This window comes from Malaclemys terrapin, chromosome 3, assembly GCF_027887155.1.
Source record: "Malaclemys terrapin pileata isolate rMalTer1 chromosome 3, rMalTer1.hap1, whole genome shotgun sequence".
NCBI classification, from domain to species: domain Eukaryota; kingdom Metazoa; phylum Chordata; order Testudines; family Emydidae; genus Malaclemys; species Malaclemys terrapin.
Genome location: NC_071507.1, coordinates 129,510,167 through 129,535,152, shown reverse-complemented (window position 1 = coordinate 129,535,152; position 24,986 = coordinate 129,510,167). Strand labels below are relative to the sequence as shown.

The window sequence follows — 24,986 nt, the reverse complement described above, 5'->3', positions numbered from 1 at the left end:
TCAGCTAGTCTCCTGGTGCTAATAAAACACATATTAATTCTTACCACATGTGCTTACTCTACAAGATGTCGTATCTTGCAGCCACCTTCAGTAATGGAAATAGATATTGTTTACAGGCGTCTTGGCATCTAGTGTCCTTTTGTTTCAGTGGAGACAAATTTACTGTAAGTAAATGTCTATGGGCTAAATTTATTATGCTAGGACTACAACGTATAACCCCAGGCAACAAAGCAACTTCATTTTATGACCAGTAATAGAGTTACAGTGAGAATGGGGTATTCTGCAGAATGCATTAGAAACTGTAGCAGCCCTGACATATTTTACAGTCTACTTTTCCCAAGAACAATACAGCAATTTCAATAATGTTTAAATAGATTTGTCCTGCAGACTTCTTTGGATCTTATCTATTACCGACCATGACCATCTTGCTGAGCGCTATTAAACGGCACTGTAAGAGTGAAGCCAAATAGCAAGCTTTTGATCATCGGCAATATCTACAAAATTGTATAATGGTTACCACAACAAAATAATAAAAAAAAAAACATACCTATAAGTTAGAAAAATCTAATTCAGCAATGGACACTGAAATGTTTCCTAAGGTATTTCTGTGCACCAAGACTCTGAATATACAATGGATTTGAGGACAGATCCAAAGCCAATGGAAGTGAATGAAAAGATTCATTTATTACATTGGGCTTTGATACAATTCAAGATGCTGAGCCAAAGATAAATTATATATTTTTTTAAATAAAAAATTGCAAATGGAGATTACCCCACTCACCCACAGCAACACACGCTGTGTTATGGACACAAAATAGAAATACATGATCCTTACCACTAAGAGCTTACACGTCTGCTTGTTTTTCTGTGATCTCTGATGTGATGAGGGAAGGTAACAGGCAACAAGGGGTGAGGAATGATGAGCAATATAACTATGTGGACTCAATTTAGAGCTCGTTTATTACATAATAGTGATTGACTTGCTTTTTGTGGATGTTGTAATGCCTTATACAATAGAGCTCTTATTCTTACATCATTGAAAGTCTGCCATAGGTACCTCTATGACACTCATTACTGTAGCATCTGAGCACCACTTTATCATATTTATATCACAACACCCCTGTGAGGCAGGGAATTACTATCGTCCCCATTTTACATATGGGGAAGTGAGGCACATGGAGACTAAGTGACTTGCCCAAGGTCACATAGGAAGTGTGGGGAAGAGAAGAGAACTGAAACCAGGTCTCCCAGGTACCAGGCTAGCATCCTAACCACTGAATCTCCCTTCTTTTCCCTGTAAGTGAACAAGTATAAAAGGAACCTGTTCTTTCCAGGTCACCAGAGAAAATGTTTTGCTACACCCCTTCTGAAAGTCTGCAGCTTCACTGCCAAGCGGTCTCACATGTGAAGCTCCCTTCAGGAATCTGAGAGTAGCACACTTCTTCATAACCACAACAAGGCATTTTGCTCCAAGTATCTCTCATGTTTAATAGAGACAACTTCTTGGGACCAATTTTATTACTGACTTTGGCACAAAAAGTGAGAGTGAGCTACTAAAATTTACGGACGACAACATTGGGAACTACACCTCTACCCAGATATAACGCGGTCCTCGGGAGCCAAAAAAATCTCACTGCCTTATAGGTGAGACCATGTTATATCGGGTATGGTCCAGTACAGCATACTGACAAGAGCTGGTACGCCGTGCTGGACTGGACCAGCTTTCCCGGTGGTGATTTAAAGGGCCCGGTGCTCCAGCCGCTGTGGGGAACCCCGGGCCCTTTAAATCCCCACCGGAGCTCCGGCAGCAGGGCTCGGGCGGCGCTTTAAAAGGCCCGGGGCTCCCTGCAGCGGCCGGAGCCTCTGGCCCTTTAAATCCGAGGCTCCGGCAGCCAGGCTCGGGAGGGGATTTAAAGGGCCCGGGGCTCCACACGAATTCAGATATAATGCGGTAAAGCAGCGGGGCTCGGGAGGTGCTTTAAAGGGCCCGGGGCTCCCCACTGCTTTACCGCGTTATATCGGGTCACGTTATATCGGGGTAGAGGTGTATTGCCAATAGGGGGGAAGACTGGAATATCATACAAGATTATCTGGGTGATTTGTAAACTGGAATAACAGAAATGGGATGTGATTTAATAGTGCAAAGTGCATTTAGGAAATGAAGAATTTTTGCTATACGCTGGGGACATATCAGTTGGAAGTGACAAAGAAGGAGAAAGACCTGGGTGTATTAGCTGATCACAGGATGACTATGAGCTGCCAATTTGTTGCAGCTGTGATAAAGGCAAATGCAGTCCTAGGTGAGGTATTTTCAACAGAGACACGGTAATCAGTCTCTCACCATTATACAAAACACTAGAGAGACCTCATCTGGAATACTGTGTGCAATTCTGGTCTCCTGTGGTCAAAAAAGAAGTCAAACTGGAACACATGCAGAGAAGGGCTACTAGGATGATCCAAGGAATGGAAACCCTGTTTTATGAGAGGATTATCAAGGAGCTTGGCTTATTTAGCCTAACTAAAAGAAGGCTGAGGGGAAGATATTATTGCTTTCTATAAATAGATCAGAGGGATAAATACCAGGGAGGGAGAGGAGTTATTTAAGTTAAGTACCAATGTGGACACAGAAGAAATGGATATAAACTAGCCATCAACAAGTTTAAGCTTGAAATTAGGTGAAGGTTTCTAACCATCAGAGGATTGAAGTTCTGGAAGACCCTTCCACAGGGAGCAGTGGGGTGGGGGAAGTGAAACAAACTGGCTTCAAGACTGAACTTAATAAGTTTATGGAGGGAATAGTAGAATGAAATTGCCTAAAATGGCATGTTATTGATCTGCAACAGCTAGTGACAAATATTTCCAATGGCTGGTGATGGGACATTAGATAGGGATGACTCTGAGTCACTCCAGAGAATTCTTTCCCAGGTATCTGCCTGGTGGGTCTTGACCACATGCTCAGGGTCTAACTGATCGCCATATATGGGGTCGGGAAGGAATTTTTCCTGGGAGATTTTCACCTTCCGCTTCAGCCTGGGACACGGGTCACTTGCAGGTTTAAACTAGTGTTAATTGTGAATTCTCTGTAACTTGAAGTCTTTAACTCATGATTTGAGGACTCAGTAACTCAGCCAGAGGTTAGGGGTCTATTAGAGGAGTGAGTGGCTGAGTTTCTTGGGCCTGCAATGTGCAGGAGGTCAGACTAGATGATCACAATGGTCCTGTCTGACCTTAAAGTCTATGAGTTTCCGGCAACATGGAAAATTTCCCTAGATCTAGGGCAGTGGTTCCCAAACAGTGGTTCCCAATCAGAGCTGCTGCCAAGCAGCAGCAGAGCACGCTCTCTCTCTCTCTCTTTTTCACCCGCTCTTCCCCCTCCCTCCTGTGGGAGGAGATGGCTCCTCTGCTCCTTCTCTCCCTGCAGCATACCAACAAGAAAGGGGAAGGAGGAAGCCCCTGGAGCTGTCCTTCCCTCTGGCCTAGAAGCGGGGAAGGGGACTGGGAACCCTGCGCCCCTGGCCTGGGAGAGGGTGGTGAAGAACCCTAGGAGCAAAGGTTCAGCAGGGTGAACAAAATCGATGGGGGGCTGGGAGCTGAAATGGGCACATGGGTGGGGAAAGGGGACCAGAATTATGGAAATAGACTAATTTATAGGGGAAACTGAGATCTAATATGTAGTCACATACTTGTCCTTACCTGGTAGAACGGACAATTAATGCCATACATTAGCTTTTTACAACTGCATTTATTTCAAGAATACGTTTTAGTGAAAGTTTTTGTCTTCGATAACTACATTATTGAAGCCACAGGCTGTATAGCTCAGCATATACTGGAGGTGAAATGGGAGAGGATAAGGCCGCAGCGAACATGATGTCCTGGGGCTCCACATTTCTCTTGGTGGTTACTGCCGTCTTCCCTATTACAGTTCCTGAATTGACCAGTGTGGCCCTAAGACCCAGATCTGCAGAGACATTTATGCTGTGGTACTGAAAGCAGCGTAAGAGCTTAGCTATATACATGCAAGCCTTTTTATAGGCTGGTAGAAGCTGACGTTTGGCATACATTTCCTGGCTAACCTCATGATTGACCTGCTGACTTCAGAATCCGGAGTCTTTCACTTTCTTACCTGGCTTACTGCCTTCTGCCCCTTACACTACTGTCTCCCTGACACTGTCAAGCGTTTGATTGCTCTGGAGAGGTGGAGCAGCACCTATTTTTTAAATTCCACAGTCACAGAAGAATGTGCATTTTACAAATCCAGCTGCCCCTGAAGCATTGGTGGATTGCCTCCACCTACCAAGATAAAAGTTCCACAAGCCTACAGCAAATATAGCTATTTTTTCCCCTTTTCAAATGAACTTTATTATTAAATGCTGCTCATTTCGACTGTGGACTTAAATATTTGTTCTGATGCAATGCTCAAGCTAGTAGAAATATTGCAAATGGAACATGTTAAAACTGGGTCATATGATGGTATCCTTAAGAGAGGTCCTATGATGGTATCCCTTGAATAGATATTTGGATAGAGTTGGCAACAGGGTTTGTTTCAGGGATATGTTCCTGGGTTGGTGTTTCTGTGGTGTGGTGTGTAGTTGCTGGTGAGTATTTGCTTCAGGTTAGGGGTCTGTCTGTAAGAGAGGATTGGCCTGTCTCCCAAGGTCTGTGAGAGTGAGGGATCGTCCTTCAGGATAGGTTGTAGATCCTTGATGCACTGGAGGGGTTTTAGTTGGGGGCTGAAGGTGACGGCTAGTGGCGTTCTAATACTTTCTTTGTTGGCCTTGTCCTGTAGTAGGTGACTTCTGGGTACCCTTCTGGTTCTGTCAATCTGTTTCTTCACTTCCCCAGGTGGGTACTGTAGTTTTAAGAACGCATGATAGAGATCCTGTAGGTGTTTGTCTCTGTCTGAGGGATTGGAGCAAATGCGATTGTATCAGAGCTTGGCTGTAGACAATGGATCATGTGATGTGGTCTGGATGAAAGCTGGAGGCATGTAGGTAAGTATAGCGGTCAGTAGGTTTCTGGTATAAGTTGGTGTTTATGTGAGTTAGCACTGATGCCCTTGCCAAGTAAGCAGTGTCCTTTTCTTTTGGATGGAAACTTCATGATTGTTATCGATCTTTCACCTCGACGTTGGATTAGTGCAGTGTACTCCACATGGCGCTAAGCCTTTCAGCCCTCTGAAGACTGCAGACAGTAGAAATGCAGTTACCCACCTATCAAGCAGTATTTCTTAAAGGAAAACATACTACCCCAGTAATCTGAAGGTTAAGAAGTCTGTTTTAACCTACAAAGTCCTAGATAGTTTGGGATCTACCTGCCTTATAAACTGCCTCTCACCTCCCGATTCCATGGCAGGTATATTTTTCTGATGTGCTTGAGGTAAAAAACCCCAACTGTAAATGATGGGGTCTGCTGAGAGGGTGGTCTCCTTAGGGCAAATTTCTGCACTTGAATATATTTCCTTCTCAACTTTCCACATTGGTTCACCAGATCCTCAAGGTGATTGTCTCCAAAGCAGATTGCAAGAACATCTGCTCCTCGCTTTTCAGTGAAATGGGATGATTCATTAGCTATCATGTTTTGCCACTGAAGGCGTTGTGTTGTGGGAAGGAGAGAGAGGGTCAGTAACTGATGCCTGGGAAAATATGTTGTTGGCAGGGTGCCATTTTCTAGTGTTGATCAATGTATTAAACTATAGATAGATTAATAAAATTCCCACTTAATATATATTTTTTTGTATTACAGTAGCACATAGGAGGTCCTATGGGCCTATTGAGATCCTTATTGTACAAACATAAGATAACCCCCTGCCCCAAAGAACTTGCAATATCAATAGACCAAAGAAACACACAGAAAAATGTGGAAGGAAAATATGCACAGAGAGTGACTTGACCAAATCAGTGGCAAAGCCAGGAATAGAACTGCCATGGTTCTGAGGCCCAATGCAGTACCTGCAACCACTGGACCATGCTGCCTCTCAAGCATAAAGACAGCGGAGAGAGGGTAAAAGCCCTTACTGCTTGTGGAGCAAGGCAGTCAAAACTTGTACAACGGGGGTACAGGTTCTGGAGGCAAGTTAGTCACTTTCCTGACTGAGCTGATTTGAAGCAGAAGCAAGATCTGCAGCCTGGCACTTCAAGGAAAGGCCTGGGATGTTTTCTGTGGAATGGAGTTCACAATGAGAACAGAGTTTCTTATTTTTATGCTACAGAAAAAAGTACACATAGCTAAGAGCTGTAATTCAATTAACATAATGATATCTTCAATAGTCTAAATCAAATCAAAATATTAATACAAATTATTACAATGTATTGGAAAAGCATGACTTTTTACATTAAAGGGTTATCATAGTTATTAATGCACTTTTTCATTACCTCAGCCCACTTTGCATTTGATAACACTATTATTAGAGTCTCAGCAGATCATCAAATAGAAAAGAAACCTTAATGAATTTAAAAAAGGCTGTAAGTAGGCTTGTCCAGTCTTTTGAATGTCATTCTTAAACCACCAGGACCTGTTCAAGGAGAGAGAGATTCCAGCTCTGTTCAAAATAGTCATTTCCATCAAGAATGATAAACTTAATGCAAGAAAGCACCCTCTGTTTGAATTTCAACTAGCTTGAGTTTCAATCTTTGTATGGAAATTGCTTTAGAGTAAGGTCAGGAGAGATTGTCTCTTCTTAAAAGGAAGACAGACTACCACTGTTCTAAGTAGTTTTTAAACGCACAGACAATATTTGTAAGACCTTATCTAGACTAGGAAGGTAGGGTTGAAAATGTTTGAGCTGGATAAGGCTCAAAGGTGAAGATGTAGTAATAAACCATTAAGTTATCTGCCCATAGAATTTATGTTCACAGGAGTTACCATGAATAACCTTGTCATTTTAAATTATAAATGCTCCTAATAGTCAAAGAATGATGCACTCTAAGAAGGGGAGTTCTTCATCTTGGCAACCTGTGCCCCATCACTAGAAGCCCAACAGGCCACAGCAAACACTGTAGAAAAAACGCATCTCACGGCAGGTCAGAAAAACCCACGCTAAGCAAAAAACTCTCTGCTGAATCAGCAAAAGGCCCACTATAGACTGAAGTCAATTGTAAAGAAACAAAAAAGACTCCTCCTCCCTGCCAACCCCCATTTATTGGTCTTTCCTTCTCTCCAGGTGGCTTAGAGAATCTCTCCCAGTCTCTGGTTGTGAACAACTTGTACACTCCAAACAGGAGGTGGGGGCAAGGGGAAAAAAAATCTACAGACTCAAGAATTTCTTTACCTCAGGGAGACCTGGCCAGTCCTCCCACTCATCAGCTAGAAGTATCATCTCTGGCCAAAGTGTCCCCATCATTTCAGACATTAATTCTCAGAGCCCTGAGATCTAATTTCTCACAGGCATCCTTCTACCAGGGCAAACAATCCTTTGCAGTCTGCTTCCTGCCTTTAATTTCCTGTTCCTCCCCTGCTCATGCCATCCAGCTGGAGTATTTCTGGCAGATTTTGCAAGGCAAAACTCAGGCACTGCAATATCTGTAGGTCAGATCATTAACCCAGTCCAGCATGGAGTTTGCACACCCTATCATATATGCCCATTCTGCACTGCAATAGCACAAAAATATTCAAAACAAGTCCAAATCCTAACAAAACCTGCATCTATTTACTTTCCTAGCAGTATGGTGTTAGGCTTTAAGTATTTGTATAGTAGACTCACATAATATATAGTATATTTCTAGCATTAAAAGCACAGACAAAGCACATTAACCACTTGTGCATCTGAAGAAGGTTTTTACCCACAAAAGCTTATGCCCAAATAAATCTGTTAGTCTTTAAGGTGCCACCAGACTCCTTGTTGTTTTTGTAGATACAGACTAACACGGCTACCCCCTGATACTATTAACCACTTGTGTATTTGCTGAAATCTTTGCACATCCACCCTCTCCCCACCCCCCATATCACTCTTCAAATATGCAGAGTTTTCTTTCCACTTCACATAATTTGTAGACCAAGGTGTTTTTTTATATCGGACAATGCTAGGGTTCTGTTTCCTCTCACCAAAGTGTTTAAATTTGACTTGACAGTAGCAATTGCTTTTTAATCTAAGAAAACTGATCTGTCAAAGGCAATCAGTACAGTGAAGTTATCCCTTGAGAATCCTAATAATCCAACAGTTGAACTCTTGGCATAGAATGTCACAAGCACTTAATGCAGTACGTATATACAGCTGCACAACATTCCTACACGCAAACTGCAGGCTCAGTTGTGCACCACAAATAGTTCCTGCACTTCTGATGAAACAATATACCTGTTTTTGGCTTTTGTCTATTTCTAATTATATTAGTATGATAAGGTTCCTTAAGAAATTCTCAGGCAAAAAAACGCCAAAAGGACACATTCAATGCCATGAAGATATTTATTACTAAGCATCTAAATCAATTAATATTCAAAACATGTTTCAGAGAGCTCTCCCTCAGGGAAAGAGGCAAAGAGGGTATTTTTGTTAGGAGTAAGAAGGTACAGTATTTGGCAACCAATCTGATGGGAAGGAAGTCAAGGTGGTTAGAAAACTGGCCTTAGAAGTCAAGGTGGTTAGAAAACTGGCCCCCTGCAGACATTAACTCCTGTGTTGCACTCTAAATGCATGAGAAGGTCATTGAAAAGGAATGTGTTCTACCCACATGACATGGCACAGATGGAAAGATTAGAAATAATGGGCATCGAATAACTTTCTTTGCAATCAAAATAGAATGGAAAATTGTTGACCTTCAAACCAAAACTGTCATGGTCTCAAAATTACAAATTAAACATTTCACTCACTCGAGCAGTCAACTTAACTCAGTGGTTTACTTTGAAGTTTTTATCTTACTTAAAATAGCTGAGCTATTTTAAGTAAGTAAACTACAAGAATTGCAAAATAAAGGGCCACATCATTTCCTAGCTTTCCCCGCCCACCGCCCCTCATGCTGTGGTCCCCTTTGTCTGTACACTATGCTTAGTCGATACAGAAGTTAGTTCCTTGATTTAAATTTTGCTGATCTTAGACAAACTGGAGTGGGTTTCTTGAATTAGTATGTGTACTGTATGCCTATAAAACCTATCACAGTCTCTACCCTATAGGCTGTGTATTACCTGTATTAATGTCTGGTCATAAACAGATGTGTTGAACTGAAGAGAATACTTTGTATTCTTACAGCCCAAGAACCCCTAAGGAACTTGAATTATTTTGATTTGAAGCTTTGACTCCTAATATCAATTTACAGCTGCAAGTGGCTAATTTTATGTTTTAACTGGACAAATAACGCTGTTGTGTGACATGCTCAGAAGTTCATTGTACCATCTCATGAGTAAATGTTACTCTGGGGTTTACCAACATGCCGGTGATTTCAAAAGATTCACTGAAAGATTATCCAGTTTCAAAACACTGTACAAACTAATAAAGACATAAATTCAGTGCAAAAAAATCTCTCTGCCCATGCTGAAAACAGAAAGCTTCCTTTTCTCTGCCCAAAAGTAGCTCAGTTACAAGTAATTAAAAAAAAAAAAAAGAAAGAAAGCTGGATTCCTCACAGCCTGGAAGAAACAATCAAATTTACAGTACTTTGCATTCTCTTTAATGTGTTTATTTCATTTTATAAACACAATTAAGACAATAGTACAAGCTTGCCTGAAAAACAAAGTAGATTTTTCCCTTGTGAATCTGTCTCCCCAATTCCCCATTCTCTGGAGTCTGCGCCACGTCCCAAGGGTCTCAGATTAATTCAAAACACTTAGAAACAGGCCACAGGCCACCACACCTGTATAGCTTGGCACGGAGACAAAGCACATCGCTCCTTCTCCCTCAGTTCTTGTTTAGCAGCCTGTTGACTGACCTTGCAATCAGCCACACAGCTGAGTTTTTCAAACATTTTTCTGAAGTGTGAGGAAAGTTCTCTCTAAGACTGTCATCTCCTCAGGAATAAGAAAGGGAAAACACAGAGGGAACTGAGCACTTAACAGTAGGAAACATAAGATTCCAAAAACAACAGCCAGTTGCGAAATGACTACTTTAGGGCTGTAGATGCTTGGCTCTGTTAAATGTAAAGGGCCTGCCCCAGAAAGGTTTGCTGGAGAAAAGGTTCCTATTGGAGGACCACCCTGCAATGAGTATCCTGTCTTCTGACTGCAGCCAGTGCCAGATTCTTCAGAGAGAATTAACAGACAGGGAAGTTTTCAAGTGATCCATCCCTGGCTGTCCAGTGCCAGCTTCTGGCAGTTAGTTGTTTAGGGACACCCAGATCATGGGGTTGCATCCCGGCCCATCCTCGCTAATAGCCATTGGTGGACCTAGCCTCCACAAACTTATCTAATTTGTGTTTGAACCCAGTTATAGTTTTTGCCTTCACAACATCCCATAGCAATGAGTTCCACAGGTTGGCTGTGAGAAGAAATACTTCCTCATGTTTATTTTAAACCTGCTGCCTATTAATTTCATCGTGTGACCCCAATTCTTGTGTCCCGGTCGTCCGCACTGCCAGAGACAATCAGTCTGGACCCCGTTGGGGCACCTGGGGAATCCTCCTATTTGTTTTTTGGGCCCTTTCCGGGCGGGGATTCTTTGGGCCTTCTCCCAGTCTCCACTTCCCTGCTCGTCCGTCCCTCGTTCCTGGGGAAGTCTGCCTCCACATGCTCCTCCATAAGCTTTACAGTTGGCTTGACCGTATTCGGTTGGTGCCTCCTCATTCACACCTGTATATTCTCGGGGAGGCCCCATAAAAACTGCTCTAGGACCAGCTCATTCATGATCTCCCACATTGTCTGGGCATCTGGCCCACTAAGCCAGCAGATGGCCTAGTCCATTAACTTGTGGGCAAATCCCCCGGGCCGCAAATCCCCTGTCCACCTTGCCGACCAGAACTTCTGGTGGTACTTCTCTGCAGACAGCCCCACCAGATCCAGGATGGCTGCCTTTACCGCTTCATAATTCCTGGCCTGCTCTTCACTTCGGGCCATTTAGGATGCTTGGCCTTCACCAGTGAGGTAGAGAGCAAGTCGCAGGGCTCAGGTTGCCCAATCCCATTCAGCCCCCACGGCTACCCGCTCAAATGTGCTTAGGAAGGCATCGGGTCATCAGTCAGGCCCATTTTACACTAAGCCCGGCACCTGAACACCATCCCCTCCCATGAGGCTCACCATTTTCTGCAGGAGCTGCTGTTGGATGCCGGCCTGCTCTCGAATGAAGTCCTGCAAGCTCTTCTGCCTTCCAGGTGAGCAAGGCCAGTCTCTCCAGCTTCTGGGCTTGCTGAAAACTCTGCATTGCCTTCTTCACCTCCTCTTGCTGCTTGACTAGCCATTGCAGGGTCTCATCCATCTCTGGGCTGCCAAACACTTGCTCTAGCACGGAATCCTGGACAAGCCCCCACGTGTAGCAGAGCATGGCAGAGCCCCGCGGGCTCCTGCCTCTGCTAGGTCCACAAAGTCACTCTAAGACTCTCGAGTTAGTCACCACTGGTGCAGTTTATTCATAGGCTTGTTCCCACCACCGTTTCACCATGTACAGTTGGCTCTTAACCATCTGCAGATGGGGGGGAAGGGAGAAAAGAGCCACCTCCCCACTTCCACTCCCTACCTTTTCTTTCTGCTCCCCCCAGGCTTCCTTCCCCTGAGGCTTTATACAGCCCCAGGCTAATTAGGCAACAGCTATCTCTGCTTCCCCAATTAGGGCCAGGTCATCTCCAGCCAGCTCTAATTTATTTCCCTAAATGAGAGCTGGCATGACAGAGGGCTGAATCACCAACCTTTTGCCCAGTAACATAGAATATCATAGAATATCAGGGTTGGAAGGGACCTCAGGAAGTCATCTAGTCCAACCCCTGCTCAAAGCAGGACAAATCCCCAACTAAATCATCCCAGCCAGGGCTTTGTCAAGCCGGGCCTTAAAAACCTCTAAGGAAGGAGATTCCACCACCTCCCTAGATAACCCATTCCAGTGTTTCACCACCCTCCTATTGAAATTTTTTTCCTAATATCCAACCTAGACCTCCCCCACTGCAATTTGAGACCATTACTCCTTGTTCTGTCATCTGGTACCACTGAGAACAGTCTAGATCCATCCTCTTTGTAACTCCCTTTCAGGTAGTTGAATGCAGCTATCAAATCTCCCCTCATTCTTCTCTTCTGCAGATTAAACTATCCCAGTTCCCTCAGCCTCTCCTCATAAGTCATGTGCTCCAGACCCCTAATCATTTTTGTTGCACTCCATTGGACTCTTTCCAATTTTTCCTCATCCTTCTTGTAGTGTGGGGCCCCAAACTGGACACAGTACTCCACATGAGGCCTCACCAATGTCAAATAGAGGGGAATGATCACGTCCCTCCATCTGCTGGCAATGCCCCTACTTATACAGCCCAAAATGCCATTAGCCTTCTTGGCAACAAGGGCACACTGTCAACTCATATCCAGCTTCTCGTCCACTGTGAACCCTACGTCCTTTTCTGCAGAACTGCTGCCTAGCCATTCAGTCCCTAGTCTGTAGCAGTGCATTGGATTCTTCCGTCCTAAGTGCAGGACTCTGCACTTGTCCTTGTTGAACCTCATCAGATTTCTTTTGGCCCAATCCTCTAATTTATCTAGGTCCCTCTGTATCCTATCCCTACCCTCCAGCGTATCTACCATTCCTCCCAGTTTAGTGTCATCTGCAAACTTGCGGAGGGTGCAGTCCACGCCATCCTCCAGATCATTAATAAAGATATTGAACAAAACCGGCCCCAGGACCGACCTTTGGGGCACTCTGCTTGATACTGGCTGCCAACTAGACATGGAGCCATTGATCACTACCCGTTGAACCCGACGATCTAGCCAGCTTTCTATCCACCTTTCTATCCATTCATCCAGCCCATACTTTAACTTGCCAGCAAGAATACTGTGGGAGACTGTATCAAACGCTGTGCTAAAGTCAAGGAATAACACATCCACTGCTTTCTCCTCATCCACAGAGCCAGTTATCTCCTCATAGAAGGCAATTAGGTTAGGCAGGCATGACTTCCCCTTGGTGAATCCATGCTGACTGTTCCTGATCCCTTTCCTCTCTAAGTGTTTCAGAATTGATTCCTTAAGGACCTGCTCCATGATTTTTCCAGGGACTGAGGTGAGGCTGACTGGCCTGTAGTTCCCCGGATCCTACTCCTCCTTCCCTTTTTTAAAGATGGGCACTACATTAGCCTTTTTCCAGTCATCCGGGACCTCCCTCGATCGCCATGAGTTTTCAAAGATAATGGCCAATGGCTCTGCAATAACATGCGCCAACTCCTTTAGCACCCTCGGATGCAGCGCATCCGGTCTCATTGACTTGTGCTTGTCCAGCTTTTCTAAATAGTCCCAAACCACTTCTTTCTCCACAGAGGGCTGGTCACCTCCTCCCCATACTGTGCTTCCCAGTGCAGCAGTCTGGGAGCTGATCTTGTTCATGAAGACAGAGGGGAAAAAAAGCATTGAGTACATTGGCTTTTTCCACATCCTCTGTCACCCTGTAACAAAAGCCTATTTGCCTAACTCAAGCTTTGTAGATTCCATTTTTGTTCTAGTGATTTTTTAAATCAGGCACTGCAAAGCTCAGCATCACAATGCCTAAGTCCCCTTGTGGATTCGGGTCTTAGTTAAAGCTGTAGTGACATATGCTTTTCGCTTTGGAGATGCCCACTTCAATCCCCAGTCATGAGTCATCACCAAAGCAGGGACTTGTCTGGAAGGAGTTTCAAAATCTGTAACATTTTGGCAACAGGCAAGATTTCCTAGCTGACCACACAAACTGAGAACAAGTCAATTATTAACAGAGGACTGCTGCCAGCCAGTAAGAGGCCAAATTTTCTGTTTACTCATAAGGTAAATTAAACTGGTGCCACTCGTGTAAAGCCCTGAGAAATGGTCTCTGAAGCGCAAAAGGGGAGAGGGTGTAGAGAGAGACTGTAAATAGCTGTGAGAGAAGTGTAAATGTTATTCTGAAATCCTACCTCACGATACAAAGGCTACAAACGAAATTTTCATTCCATGAACATGCATTGCTATAGCAGCAATAAGAGTTTGGAGAAGTCTATATTGGAAGAACGTAGTGGTGGGCTTAACAATGTCTTTAAAAATGTAAAGTTTTTCAAATTGCTTACAATGATTTTATTAAAATGTAAATATATGTGTACACTAAGCAGTTGTTTAGTCCTCTCTATTAAGACCTGCAGTCCAGAGCTGCAGGAAGGGGAGTGTAAAAGTTTACTCCTGGGGGAATTCTGTGCCATTGCACACAAGCAGAATTCATGTCCCTCGCAGAATTTTTTTTTCCTCTGCAGAAAATGCATTCTGCGAGAGAGGCACTGCAGTTATGCCTTTCACCCACCAGGGGCTGCTATGGTACCAGAACAGAGAGCAGTTCCCAGGTGGGAGCAGCCCAGCTATGGATAGGGAGAAGAGGCTTTGTTCCTCCAGTGCCCTGCCCTTGGGGCCAGGTGAGGAGGCAAGGGTTATGGAGGGAATGGACTGCTTGGGGTACATGGAGCTGCTACATGGTCACGCACTTGAGAAAGGCTCTAAGAACTTCCCAATGTAAATATAACCTCAAAAGTTTTTTTTTAAAACATGAATTACCAGATTTCTTAAGTGAAGTTGGCATTAATATTTTTAACACTATAATCTTGGAATCCTCAGAAATTAGCCTACAGAAGATTTGGCTCAAAGAAGTTATTACCCTCCTTCTTCCACTTTTAGCCTATTTACTGTATATTCCATGTGAATTACAAGTGTCATAGTCATTAGGTTACTTCTCACAGTATGGTTTTTGCAACATTAGATGCACAACATTTTCAAGCATCAAAAACCAGGCTTTGCTATCTAACATTTTTATAAAGATAATAAAAGTTAATGAGCACTCATGATCTATGATCTGAAAAGACATCTGTTCTTTTCTTTCTGAGATGATAAAACACCCACCATGTCTTGTTCTGGCACAGTGGGAGAGAACAAATATGATCCAATTAATCATTCTAAACTATAAGCTATATTAAGTTATAGTTTCTCAACAGGCTTGTCATACTCTGTTAATAGGGTGCAGGTGTTCTAAAATAGCCTTTGCAATAGGATTATTAAATCTTGCTTTCATCACGTGGTCAGCTCCAGCTAGTAATCCTGTTTATGTATATTAAATAAAAAAAATTGTTATTGCACATTTAAGACGGAGCTTCAAAACCTGCAGAAGCAAGGATAGGGAGTTCTACATATTATGGCAACAAAAGCTCTACTTCCTAACGTGTATTTTAATAGAGTTTTTCATTACATACTCAAAAGACTTGGCACTGATACAATAGCAGGCAAATATTCTATAAATATATATGTAACAGAATAGACCCCTGTAGCCACACCCTATTGTAATAATTTTGTACAAGACATGCCTTGTAAAGTATCATTTGAAAACTCGTAGTTCGCTGGAATCATCCTGATAAAATATGTATGACAACATTGTATGTAAAATTATAAGATTTCCCTGTATAACACATGTTCCCAATCCCACAGTTCTGACTACACAGAATTTGGTAAACCGGTCTATCATAAACAAAGGAACGTGTGTTCCGCTTAATTTTCATTTAAGCAGTAAACAGCAAGCATGGAGGGAAGACAACAAAAGTTCTAACAGGTGAGAATAAAGCAACGGGGACCATCCTTCCACATAAACTTTTTGTCTCCAGGTGCCCTGCTGGAAATGTTTCTCAAGAGACGGACTGAAACAACATAAAAGGAGGGACAAACACCCCAAGGTACCCCACACTCCCCACCCCTTGCACTCACTGCACCTGAAGGGACAAAGGAAGACTCTAGGGGAGGGGTCCAGACCTACAAGGTTTGGTCAGTAAGACTGCTGTGAAAGCTTGTGGTGAGAAACTTTGCTTGAATCTGATATAGTTTGTTAAGTTAGGTATTAGTAAAAGTCTTATATTTATTTTTCTTCTAACCATTTCTGTCTTTTATACCTCATTACTTGTACTCACTTTAAAATCTTTGTAGTTAATAAACTTGTTTTACTGCTTTAACTAATCCACTATGTTTAAACTGAAGTGTCTGAATAACTATTTGAGATAATAAACTGGCATATTATTCCCTTTAAGGAATAACAGACTTAAAATATTTTGTTCTATCCAGGAGAGGGCTGGGCAGTACAGGACATACATTTTGGGAGGGAAATCTGAGACTGGGGGTGTGTGTTGGGGTCATCCTGCAGTATAATCAAGGCAGATGAGAGCCCGAGTGCAATCCAAGTGTGGCCGGAAGGCTGCAGTTACACACACACATTCAGGGTGTAGCCTGCACGCAGGAGGGCTGTTTGTGAGCAGCTCCGGTGGGAGCTACTTCAGCAAGGCATTGGAAGGCACTCCGGGTTGCAGGGCAGCTGCTCATTAGTCTGGATTGTACCCCAGTATGTCACAACAGGTTAATTAAGTGGAAGTAGAGACAGCTGCCAAGAGACATGGCATGTGAAATGTTTTGTTTCTCACCATTTATGTGTGTCAGAAATGGTGTGATTGATGACACTGTAAAACGTAACAGAAAACACAGTTGCCATTTGCAATTTATCATACATGTACATCACCCTCCAAATACTTTAGGAATATTTTTGAGAACAGCATTTATTTAGTTCAACTAGTATTTACATTGTCTATGTTTAGTGTATTGTATGTAAACATCTGTGACCTTAAGATGGAAGGTGCCAGGGATACCACCTTGGAATTAAATATAATAATCTAGCTCCAATCTTTTAAAAGTAAGATATTTAAAAGAAAGCATCTCTCAATGTAGCAGAAATATGGTAAAATATGCAAGTCCTTATCTTTTTGTAGAATAAAATTGCAACATGTTTGATCAGCCACCTATAACTACACAAGAATCCATGTATAAATCAAGTTATTTGAAAACGTTTACTATTTGTTTGACAATACTATTATGCCAATAGGTAAAATCCCTTTAATACATTAGCCCTGTATGTTTTGGTACAAAGTGGTTAGATTGTCCTATGGATCAAAATATTTTACTTCTTTGATAAGAAATTACTTTTAAAAATAGTGGATTACTTGTGTGAGCTTTGTCCTCCTTTTCCCATGTCAATTACTGTCCTTTTAACATCACTGCTTGCTGTCCAGGATCATTAAGAATATGTAAGGATTTAAACACTCATTTGAAGATTTTCCAGACCTCCCTCCATATACATGGCAATACTTCTGCATCAATGGACTGTTGCAAATCCATTAATAGAAAAGTACAAGGCAAATATAAATACAAGTTTGAAAATTGTGCATTCAGTCTTATGCCATTTGATGTTTAGTGTTTTAGATATTTCTTTTTAGCAGGCAGAGCTTTATGCTCTTTGCAAACAGCTGTATACTACAATGAAACAGAAAATGTGAGAAGTAAATATTTGACAGAAATTGCTTGGTCATTACAAAACAAAAGCAGTTGCAAGTTAAACCCCTGACATAAGCAAAAAAATCCCAGGTTAACTAGAAAAGGCAAAAACTACAATTTTGTAGAAAGTAATGCTTATTTTACGGAAGGAAAAGAAGATGGTAGTAACTCTATTCAAAAGCCTTATGGTGCAGGACTTCTTGTACAATCAGGGAAAAAAGAAAAAGAAAAAAAAAAAACAAAAAAAAAAAACTTACCATGATGAATGAACTGAGCTTGTGTATAGGTGGGTTGCCCTCTATACAAGCATCTTGAGATCCCCTCTCGCCCCCCCAAAAATAGTGGAGTCCTCCAATAATTTAAAGAAGCTTTTTTTCCAATGTAATGTGAAGTATTACTCAGGAGTGGTATGTTTTCTTTGCTAATTCTCTGAGATGTGGCATAGGGATTCCTAATTATTACAGTCTGCGTGGTACCTCAACATATTCAAGCTTTTTTCCTTTGTGCAATGTGAAAGCCTACTCAAAGCAATAGCCTTTGTCAACACAATGAAAGGTATATACTCATGCAAATGATGGTGCAATGTGATTGTTCAGACCATTAATATATGAATTCGGTCCAGACAAAAACAAACAGTGGCCAGTCACAGATTCTGCTAAAATATTAAAATTTAATTATACCTTTTCTACATAGGACTATAGCAAGGCATGAGAAAAGGTATTCTTCGAATAAAGAACAGATATACATCTAAAACAATATATATAAGTTCTAAACTGCAAATTGACAATGAAGTCACAAATACTTTAATATTTAGTACAATATAGTGTACATTTTCATATACAATATAAATTAGATCTTAATTCCATCCGCCATTTACTTTTCAGTGACAATGGTCTAAATTTTACATATTATATACATTAAAATACTAAAAAGTTAAAAACCTTTTAATATAGGTACAATTCAGTAAGTGGGAAAATACATTAGATCTGTCATTTTGTACACTATCTAAATGAAACTTTCTATACAGTGTTCTCTGCAAAAATAAATGGCACTTTTGCATGCAACAAGACACACAATACAAGTGTGTGTGTTAATAGCATACCATGTGAGGGGGAGGTCAACTAAAAGAAAATCTCATTCATCCACACAGTTGAGAATCAGAAATAAAATTGGTGGGAAACATTTTGACAAACCCACTCTTCGTGTTATGTTAATGCTAATGAAAGTATACTGCTTTCAATACTAATCCAACATTAAAAACAAAGATACAGTGTACTATGAAATTTAAGTCATGTAACAGCATCACAGACTTACTTAGACAACGTAATGGACAGGAAACAGATCCTTTATTAATTTAAAAAAAAAAAAAAAAGTCAGCCCTGTTTGAGTCGCAGCATCTAGGCTGCTTTTGTGTTGACAGTTTCCAAAATTACTTCTGCCACTCTGAATTGCGCATCAGTAGTCAGATGAGTTTTCCAGACTTCATTATGCCATTGTGTAACCATAGCTTCCACAGTGCAATGCCACAAGAAGCCTGTTCTTAAGGATTTCTTTGTTTGGGTATTCAGGTAACTTGAGCATGTTGATACTAAAATAAAAGCATCGCCATTAAATATGAGAAGTAGGAGTAAAAATTTGATTGTTTTGTACTAGGTAATTAACATGAAATTGTCCTCTCAAATATGTATTCAAATCAGAAAACCCTGAAGTTGTCATATTTATGAAAAAATGCACTGCTGCATTGCAGTACCCTTCTGCATTCAAATGTACTGCAGGAAAATAAGTTCCTTGTGGTTTAAAGTAAAAAGCAATATAGTAATTTAGCTTGAAGCATCCCTTAGTGATATTGTACTGCCTTCCATTAACTACATGGGAGTAGTTAAGGTTTTTCCTTCAAATATATAACTACTTATGGCTTAACAACCAGTTTTAGGTTTTCCTTTTAATTAGGTTGTACAAGAGGGTTGCACCTGAAGTGTAAAACAAATAATGAAAACAATGAAAGGATTTTGCTCAGTTTCTTAATGCATTTAAATGAGACTATTTAACATACCATGTACTTGATGTTGGTAGCAAATTTCGAGTGTATGGCACAGCTGCAATTGTGAAATTCTGCAATCCACTGCCACCCATTATATGGGCAAAGCCTCCATGAGGAACCCTGGAACTGAAAGCATCCACTGATTATTAACACATTAAAAGGGTACTTGGGAGCTGAAAAACGAGCACACTGTAGGAATCTTGTATTGCCACTGCTAATGACCAGCTGCTAAAAAATGGTTACCTACCTTTCCGTAACTATCGTTCTTCAAGATGTGTTGCAGGTGTCCATTCCATTAGAGATGCACATACAACTCGTACACAGTTCTCAGAGAACTTTTTCCCCTCAGCAGTACTTACTGGGGCAGCTCAAGCACCCTCTACTGCCAAGCGCCACTGTGTGCTGGTAGAAGAGGACGGAGTCACCCCCAAGCCTCCTCAGCTCCTTCTTACTGGATAGATTCTGATAGAAAGGGGAAGGAGGGCAGGTTGTGGAATGGACATGTACAACACATCTGAAAGAACAGTTACAGAAAGGTAGGCAACAGTTTTTTCTTCAAGTGATTGCACACGTCCATTCTATTATAAGTGATTCGAAAGCAGATTAACATGGAGGTGGGCTCCGACAGTCATTGTAAAACTGGCATTGTTCCTGGACTGATGGGAAACTGCATAATGAGCAGTAAAAGTGAGTACTGATGACCAAGCTGCTGCTTTGCAAATATCTAGGAAAGCTCCTGAAGTTGTATGTGCTCTACTCAAATGAGCTAATAATCACAGGGTTGGCATGACATTAGCTAACTGACAGCACAAATAAATACGAGAGAAAATCCTCCGAGTGGAAACCAGTGTGCCTTTCACCCTGTCCACAAATCACAAGAAATAACCACACTGACATTCTAAAGGGTCTGGTGCTATCCAAGGAGAAGGCCAATGCTTTCCTCCCACCCAACAAATGAAGCTGCTCTTCATCTGTATGCATGTGATGCTTCAAGAAAAACATTTGCTAATGTGGAAACTGCCACGTTGGTCAAGAATTTTGGGTGAGGGTAAAGGTAAACTTTATCCTTATGGAACATGGTACAAGGATGTTCTGAAACCGAGGCTCAAAATTCACCAATTCTCCTTGATGTTATAGCAACTAGAGAAAACACTTTTACACAGAGGTAGAGTAGGGAGAGCATGTCGCAAGAGGTGCAAAGGGAAGTCCCATTCATTTTGTTAGCACAAGGTTGAGATCCCATGGGGGAACAAGTTCTTATACTCAAGAGTATAATCTGTTCAACTCTTTTAGAAATCTGATAGTAGATTGCTTTTTTCCCCAACCCCATAACTAAGGCCCTACCAAATTCACAACCATGAAAAACGCATCACAGACTGTGAAATCTGGTCTTGTGTGCTTTTATCCTCTACTATACAGATTTCACAGGGGAGACCAGCGTTTCTCAAATTTGGGGTCCTGACCCAAAAGGAGGTTGCAAGGGGTCAAAAGGTTATTTTAGGGGAAGTCGCAGTATTGCCACCCTTACTTCTGTGCTGACATCAGAGCTAGGTGGCTGGAAAGCGGTGGCTGTTGGCAGGGCACCCAGCTCTGAAGGCAGCACCCTGACAGCAGCAGTGCAGATGCAATACCATAGCATCAAGTATAAGAGGGGTAGCTGTGTTAGTGTGGATCCATAAAAAGCAACAGAGTGTCCTATGGCACCTTTAAGACTAACAGACGAAGTGGGCATTCACCCACGAAAGCTTATGCTCCAATACATCTGTTAATACCATAGCATGCCACCTTTATTTCTGCGCCGCTGCCTTCAGAGCTTGGCGGCTGAATAGTGGCAGCTGCTGACTGAGGGCCCAGCTCTGCGGGCAGCAGCGCAGAAGTAAGGGTGGCAATACCATATCATGCCATCCTTACATCTGCGCTGCTGCTGGCGGCGGCTCTGCCTTCAGAGCTGGGGTCCCGGCCTGCACCCGCTGTTCTCCAGCTGCCAGCTCTGAAGACAGTGCTGCCATCAGCAGCAACACAGAATTAAGGGTAACAGTACCGCAACCCCCCCTACAATAACCTTGCAACACTTCCCACAACTCCTTTTTGGGTCAGGACCCCTACAATTAAACACCATGAAATTTCAGATTTAAATAGATGAAATAATAAAATTTACAATCTTATGACCATGAAATTGACCAAAATGGACCGTGAATTTGGTAGGGCCCTACCCATAACTACCCATTGGAGGGTGGAATGCTGAAATCACTGTCAGATGTATTTTAATGGAACTAACAGTCAGAACTTGCTCTTTTAGGGGCAACAGATAATCCAAAAATGTGGAAGCCTGCACTGGAGAGATTTCTCAGCTGAGAGCAGGTAGAAAAATGTTTCCATTTGGCCAGGTAAGTCTGTCTAGCCGCAGGCTTTCAGAAGCAGCTCCTGAATGATTTTCAAGCAAGTTATGGTGTTAGCTGTGAAGCATCCATTCTATCAAGTGGAGGGTCTGTAGGTTGGGAAGGAGCAGATGGCCATGGTCCTGATAAAATTACATCTGAATCTAAGGGGAGAAGTAGAGGAGGCCTCACTAACAATGCTAACAGGTTGAGGACCAGTGTTTCCAAGGCCATGTTGGTGCTGTTAGTATGAGGCAAGAATGATCTTGCTTGGCTTCAAATATGACTCTAAGTAGTAATGGTACTGGAAGAAAGGCATATAGTAGGGAGTTCCATCCATGATAGCAGGAAAGTGTTCAAAGAGCTAAGACTAAGACCACCTTGGGAGCAAAACTGATGGCATTTTCTATTGGTCTTTGTTGCAAACAGATCCACCTGAGTAGTTCCCCACAGCTGGAAGATGGACCTGCCCATGTCCAGATGTAGTGACCATTCATGGGGTAGGTGATCTGCCAACATGTTCTACTCTCCTGGGAGGCAAGCAACTTTGAGGTGAATGGAGTTAGTTATGCATACCTCCTGGCTCAGTTGGGAGGAACATGATCCTTCTTGTCTGTTTACATAAAACATAGTGTTTAACAGACAAGATAACTAACAGATTTTTTCCCCAGAATATGTGACTTAAAGGCAGAGAAGGCTAGACAGCATGTAGTTTCTTGATGTTTATATGAGTCCTCAGATCCTGTGAGGACTACAACTCAAGAGGTTCTAATGTGTGCCCGCCAACCCAGGAATGAGGCATCCAGGACCAGTATGCACATTGGTTGTGAAGAAATGAAGGGAATTCCCGCGCAAACATTCAGAGGGTCTGTCCACCAGTCCAGAAGGGACAAAAATACCTCTGGAATGTGAATCACTGCCTAGACAATCACAGGGGATGTACGCTGACACTAGCCATCCTTGAAGAGTCCCGAGTCCTAGTTGGACATTTTGCACCACAAAAGGTACTTGTTACCCATACCAGGTCTCTGACAATTTTGAACCTTGACTGGGGCCAAGCCCGCCAACAGCAATTCTGGGCCTCAGGGTAGAACAGTCAATGGGCCCCCACACAAGCACAAGCCACAGACGCAGTCCGCCTGACATTTGGGCAGTGCTGCGCCTGTGCTGGCTGGTGCCCACCGAGCTGCTGGCTGCGCACTGTGCACACTTTTCTGGCACAGCCAGGGCTTCCCCATGCCCGCCCAGTAGGATTGCCGACTGTCTAACTGCGCAAACCCAAAGACCCTTGTCCCACCCCTGCCCTGCCCAGTCCCTTCCCTGAGACCACGCCCTTGTCCCGCCCCTTCTCCAAGCCCCGCCCCCCTGCTCACTCCATCCCACCTCCCTGTCACTCGCTCTCCCCCACCTCACTCACTTTCACCAGGCTAGCGCAGGGGGGTGGGGTATGGGAGGGGATGCAGGCTCTGGGAGGGAGTTTGGGTGTGGGAGGGGGTGCGAGCTGTGGGCTGGGGAGGGGCAGGGGATTGGGATGCAGGAGGGGTGCAATGCTTACCTTGTGCGGCTCTCAAAAGCGACCAGCACACTTCTCTGGCAGCGGCTCCTAGGCAGGGGACCCAGGAAGTCTCCACGCACCGCTGCCCACAGACACCACCCCCGCAGCTCCTATTGGCCGCAGTTCCTGGCCAATGGGAGCTGCAGAGTTGGCACTCGTGCAGCCCACGGAGACCCCCTGCCCACCCCCGCTTCCTCCCGGGGGTCATAGAGCCTTTCCAGCTGATTCCGGGAGCAGCGTGGAGTGAGGGCAGGCAGGAAGCCTGCCTTAGCTCCGCTGCACTACTGGGGGCCCCCGGGCCTTTTTAAATCACCCATGCCTCTGAGCACTATACACTTTGTATTCTGTGTTGTAATTGAAGTCAATTTATTTGAAAATGTACAAAATATCCAAAACTATTTAAAAAAATGGCATTTTATTATTAAAAGTACGATTAATCACAATTAATTTTTTTAATTGCTTGACAGCCCTAGTTTTTATATACATTATTCTCACAACAAAATGACAAACCAAGTATTATTTTATCAAATGCAATTGGTTAATAACAGAGTATAAGCTTCCTGATTGGTTAATAAGTTAGACTGGTTAATAATTAAATCAGTGTTTTAATATGTGCTGCAAAGAGTCACAGGAGAGACATTAAAGAGCCACTTGCGGCTCAAAAGCCATAGTCTGTGTATCACTGTCCTAGCATCTTAGGAGAGCTTGCAGGTTAGCAATTCTTAGCTGTAGACCTCCTGTTGAATAAAATTATTCCTCGCTCCTTGGCATTGATGCTTGGTGACTCTGCCTCTTGTGCTCATTAGCTGCTGTCACCACCAAAGCCTAGGGGCAAGTGAGGGTTGAAGCCCTTAGAAGGGACAGAGTATCTCCTTTCTGACCATTTTATCATAGGCGAGAGGAAAGAAGGGATCTGCCAAAGCATTTTAACCAGTTCCAGAAGGGCTTCATTAAATCAGAACAACCACTCTGGAGGATCCAGCAGAAGGTAAAATGTCTACCAGTTTGTGGGATTTCTCATGGACCTCTTCCACCAGAATGTCTAAAACAGAGGGCACCTTTTTAAGCAGTTCTTGGTGAGCCTTGTAATACTCTGGTGGTGGTGAATCACTCACCATCTCTACAGCCTCATTTGGTGATAAGGAAGGTGATGCACCAGGATGCAGAGGAAATGGCTGGTCTGTCTCTTGCAGGGAGGAGCTCTCAGACTTCCAGTTCCTCGGTACCGTACCGGTACTAGGCCTCCGAGATTGTTGTCTGTGGTACCAATGATCTCAGTGCATCCTTGAGGAAGTCAACTCAGATGGGTGAGGAAAGGTCCTAGCAGAGGGAAGGACACTCCATGGTGTCCAGAGCAATCACTGGTATGGGGGGGGGTTTGGATACCCTGGTTGACAGACCATCGTCACTTGCAATGTACCTATTATTGAGACTGCATTGACTTCCATGGACCCCAAGGCTCTAATGGAGGGCAAACTTCCCATCTGGTATGGGACACAAAAGATTCCACTTCCAAATCTGACAAAGATGACTCAGTCCTGCGATAACAGTGGAGCAGAATCATTGTGCACTGGAGACAGTTTAGCTGAACCCAGAGATGGTGATACCAGTGATA

At 43.0% G+C, this 24,986-nt stretch overlaps 1 protein-coding gene across 3 annotated transcripts in view; it reads right to left on the bottom strand.

Annotated features, from left to right (window-relative positions):
• Positions 1 to 24,986, bottom strand: part of HACE1 (HECT domain and ankyrin repeat containing E3 ubiquitin protein ligase 1) — a 140,630-nt gene that overhangs the window by 23,492 nt on the left and 92,152 nt on the right. For 2 of the 3 annotated variants that reach the window (XM_054023181.1, XM_054023182.1), the window contains exons 23-24: positions 19,451 to 19,564; positions 18,048 to 18,985 (exon numbers count right to left, since the gene is read on the bottom strand). The exons of the other annotated variant lie outside the window; for it this stretch is intronic. In XM_054023181.1, coding sequence (XP_053879156.1) covers positions 18,883 to 18,985; positions 19,451 to 19,564 — 217 coding nt within the window. In that variant the 3' untranslated portion in view covers positions 18,048 to 18,882. Of the gene's footprint in view, positions 1 to 18,047; positions 18,986 to 19,450; positions 19,565 to 24,986 lie in introns of those variants that run through there. 3 annotated transcript variants of the gene reach the window in all.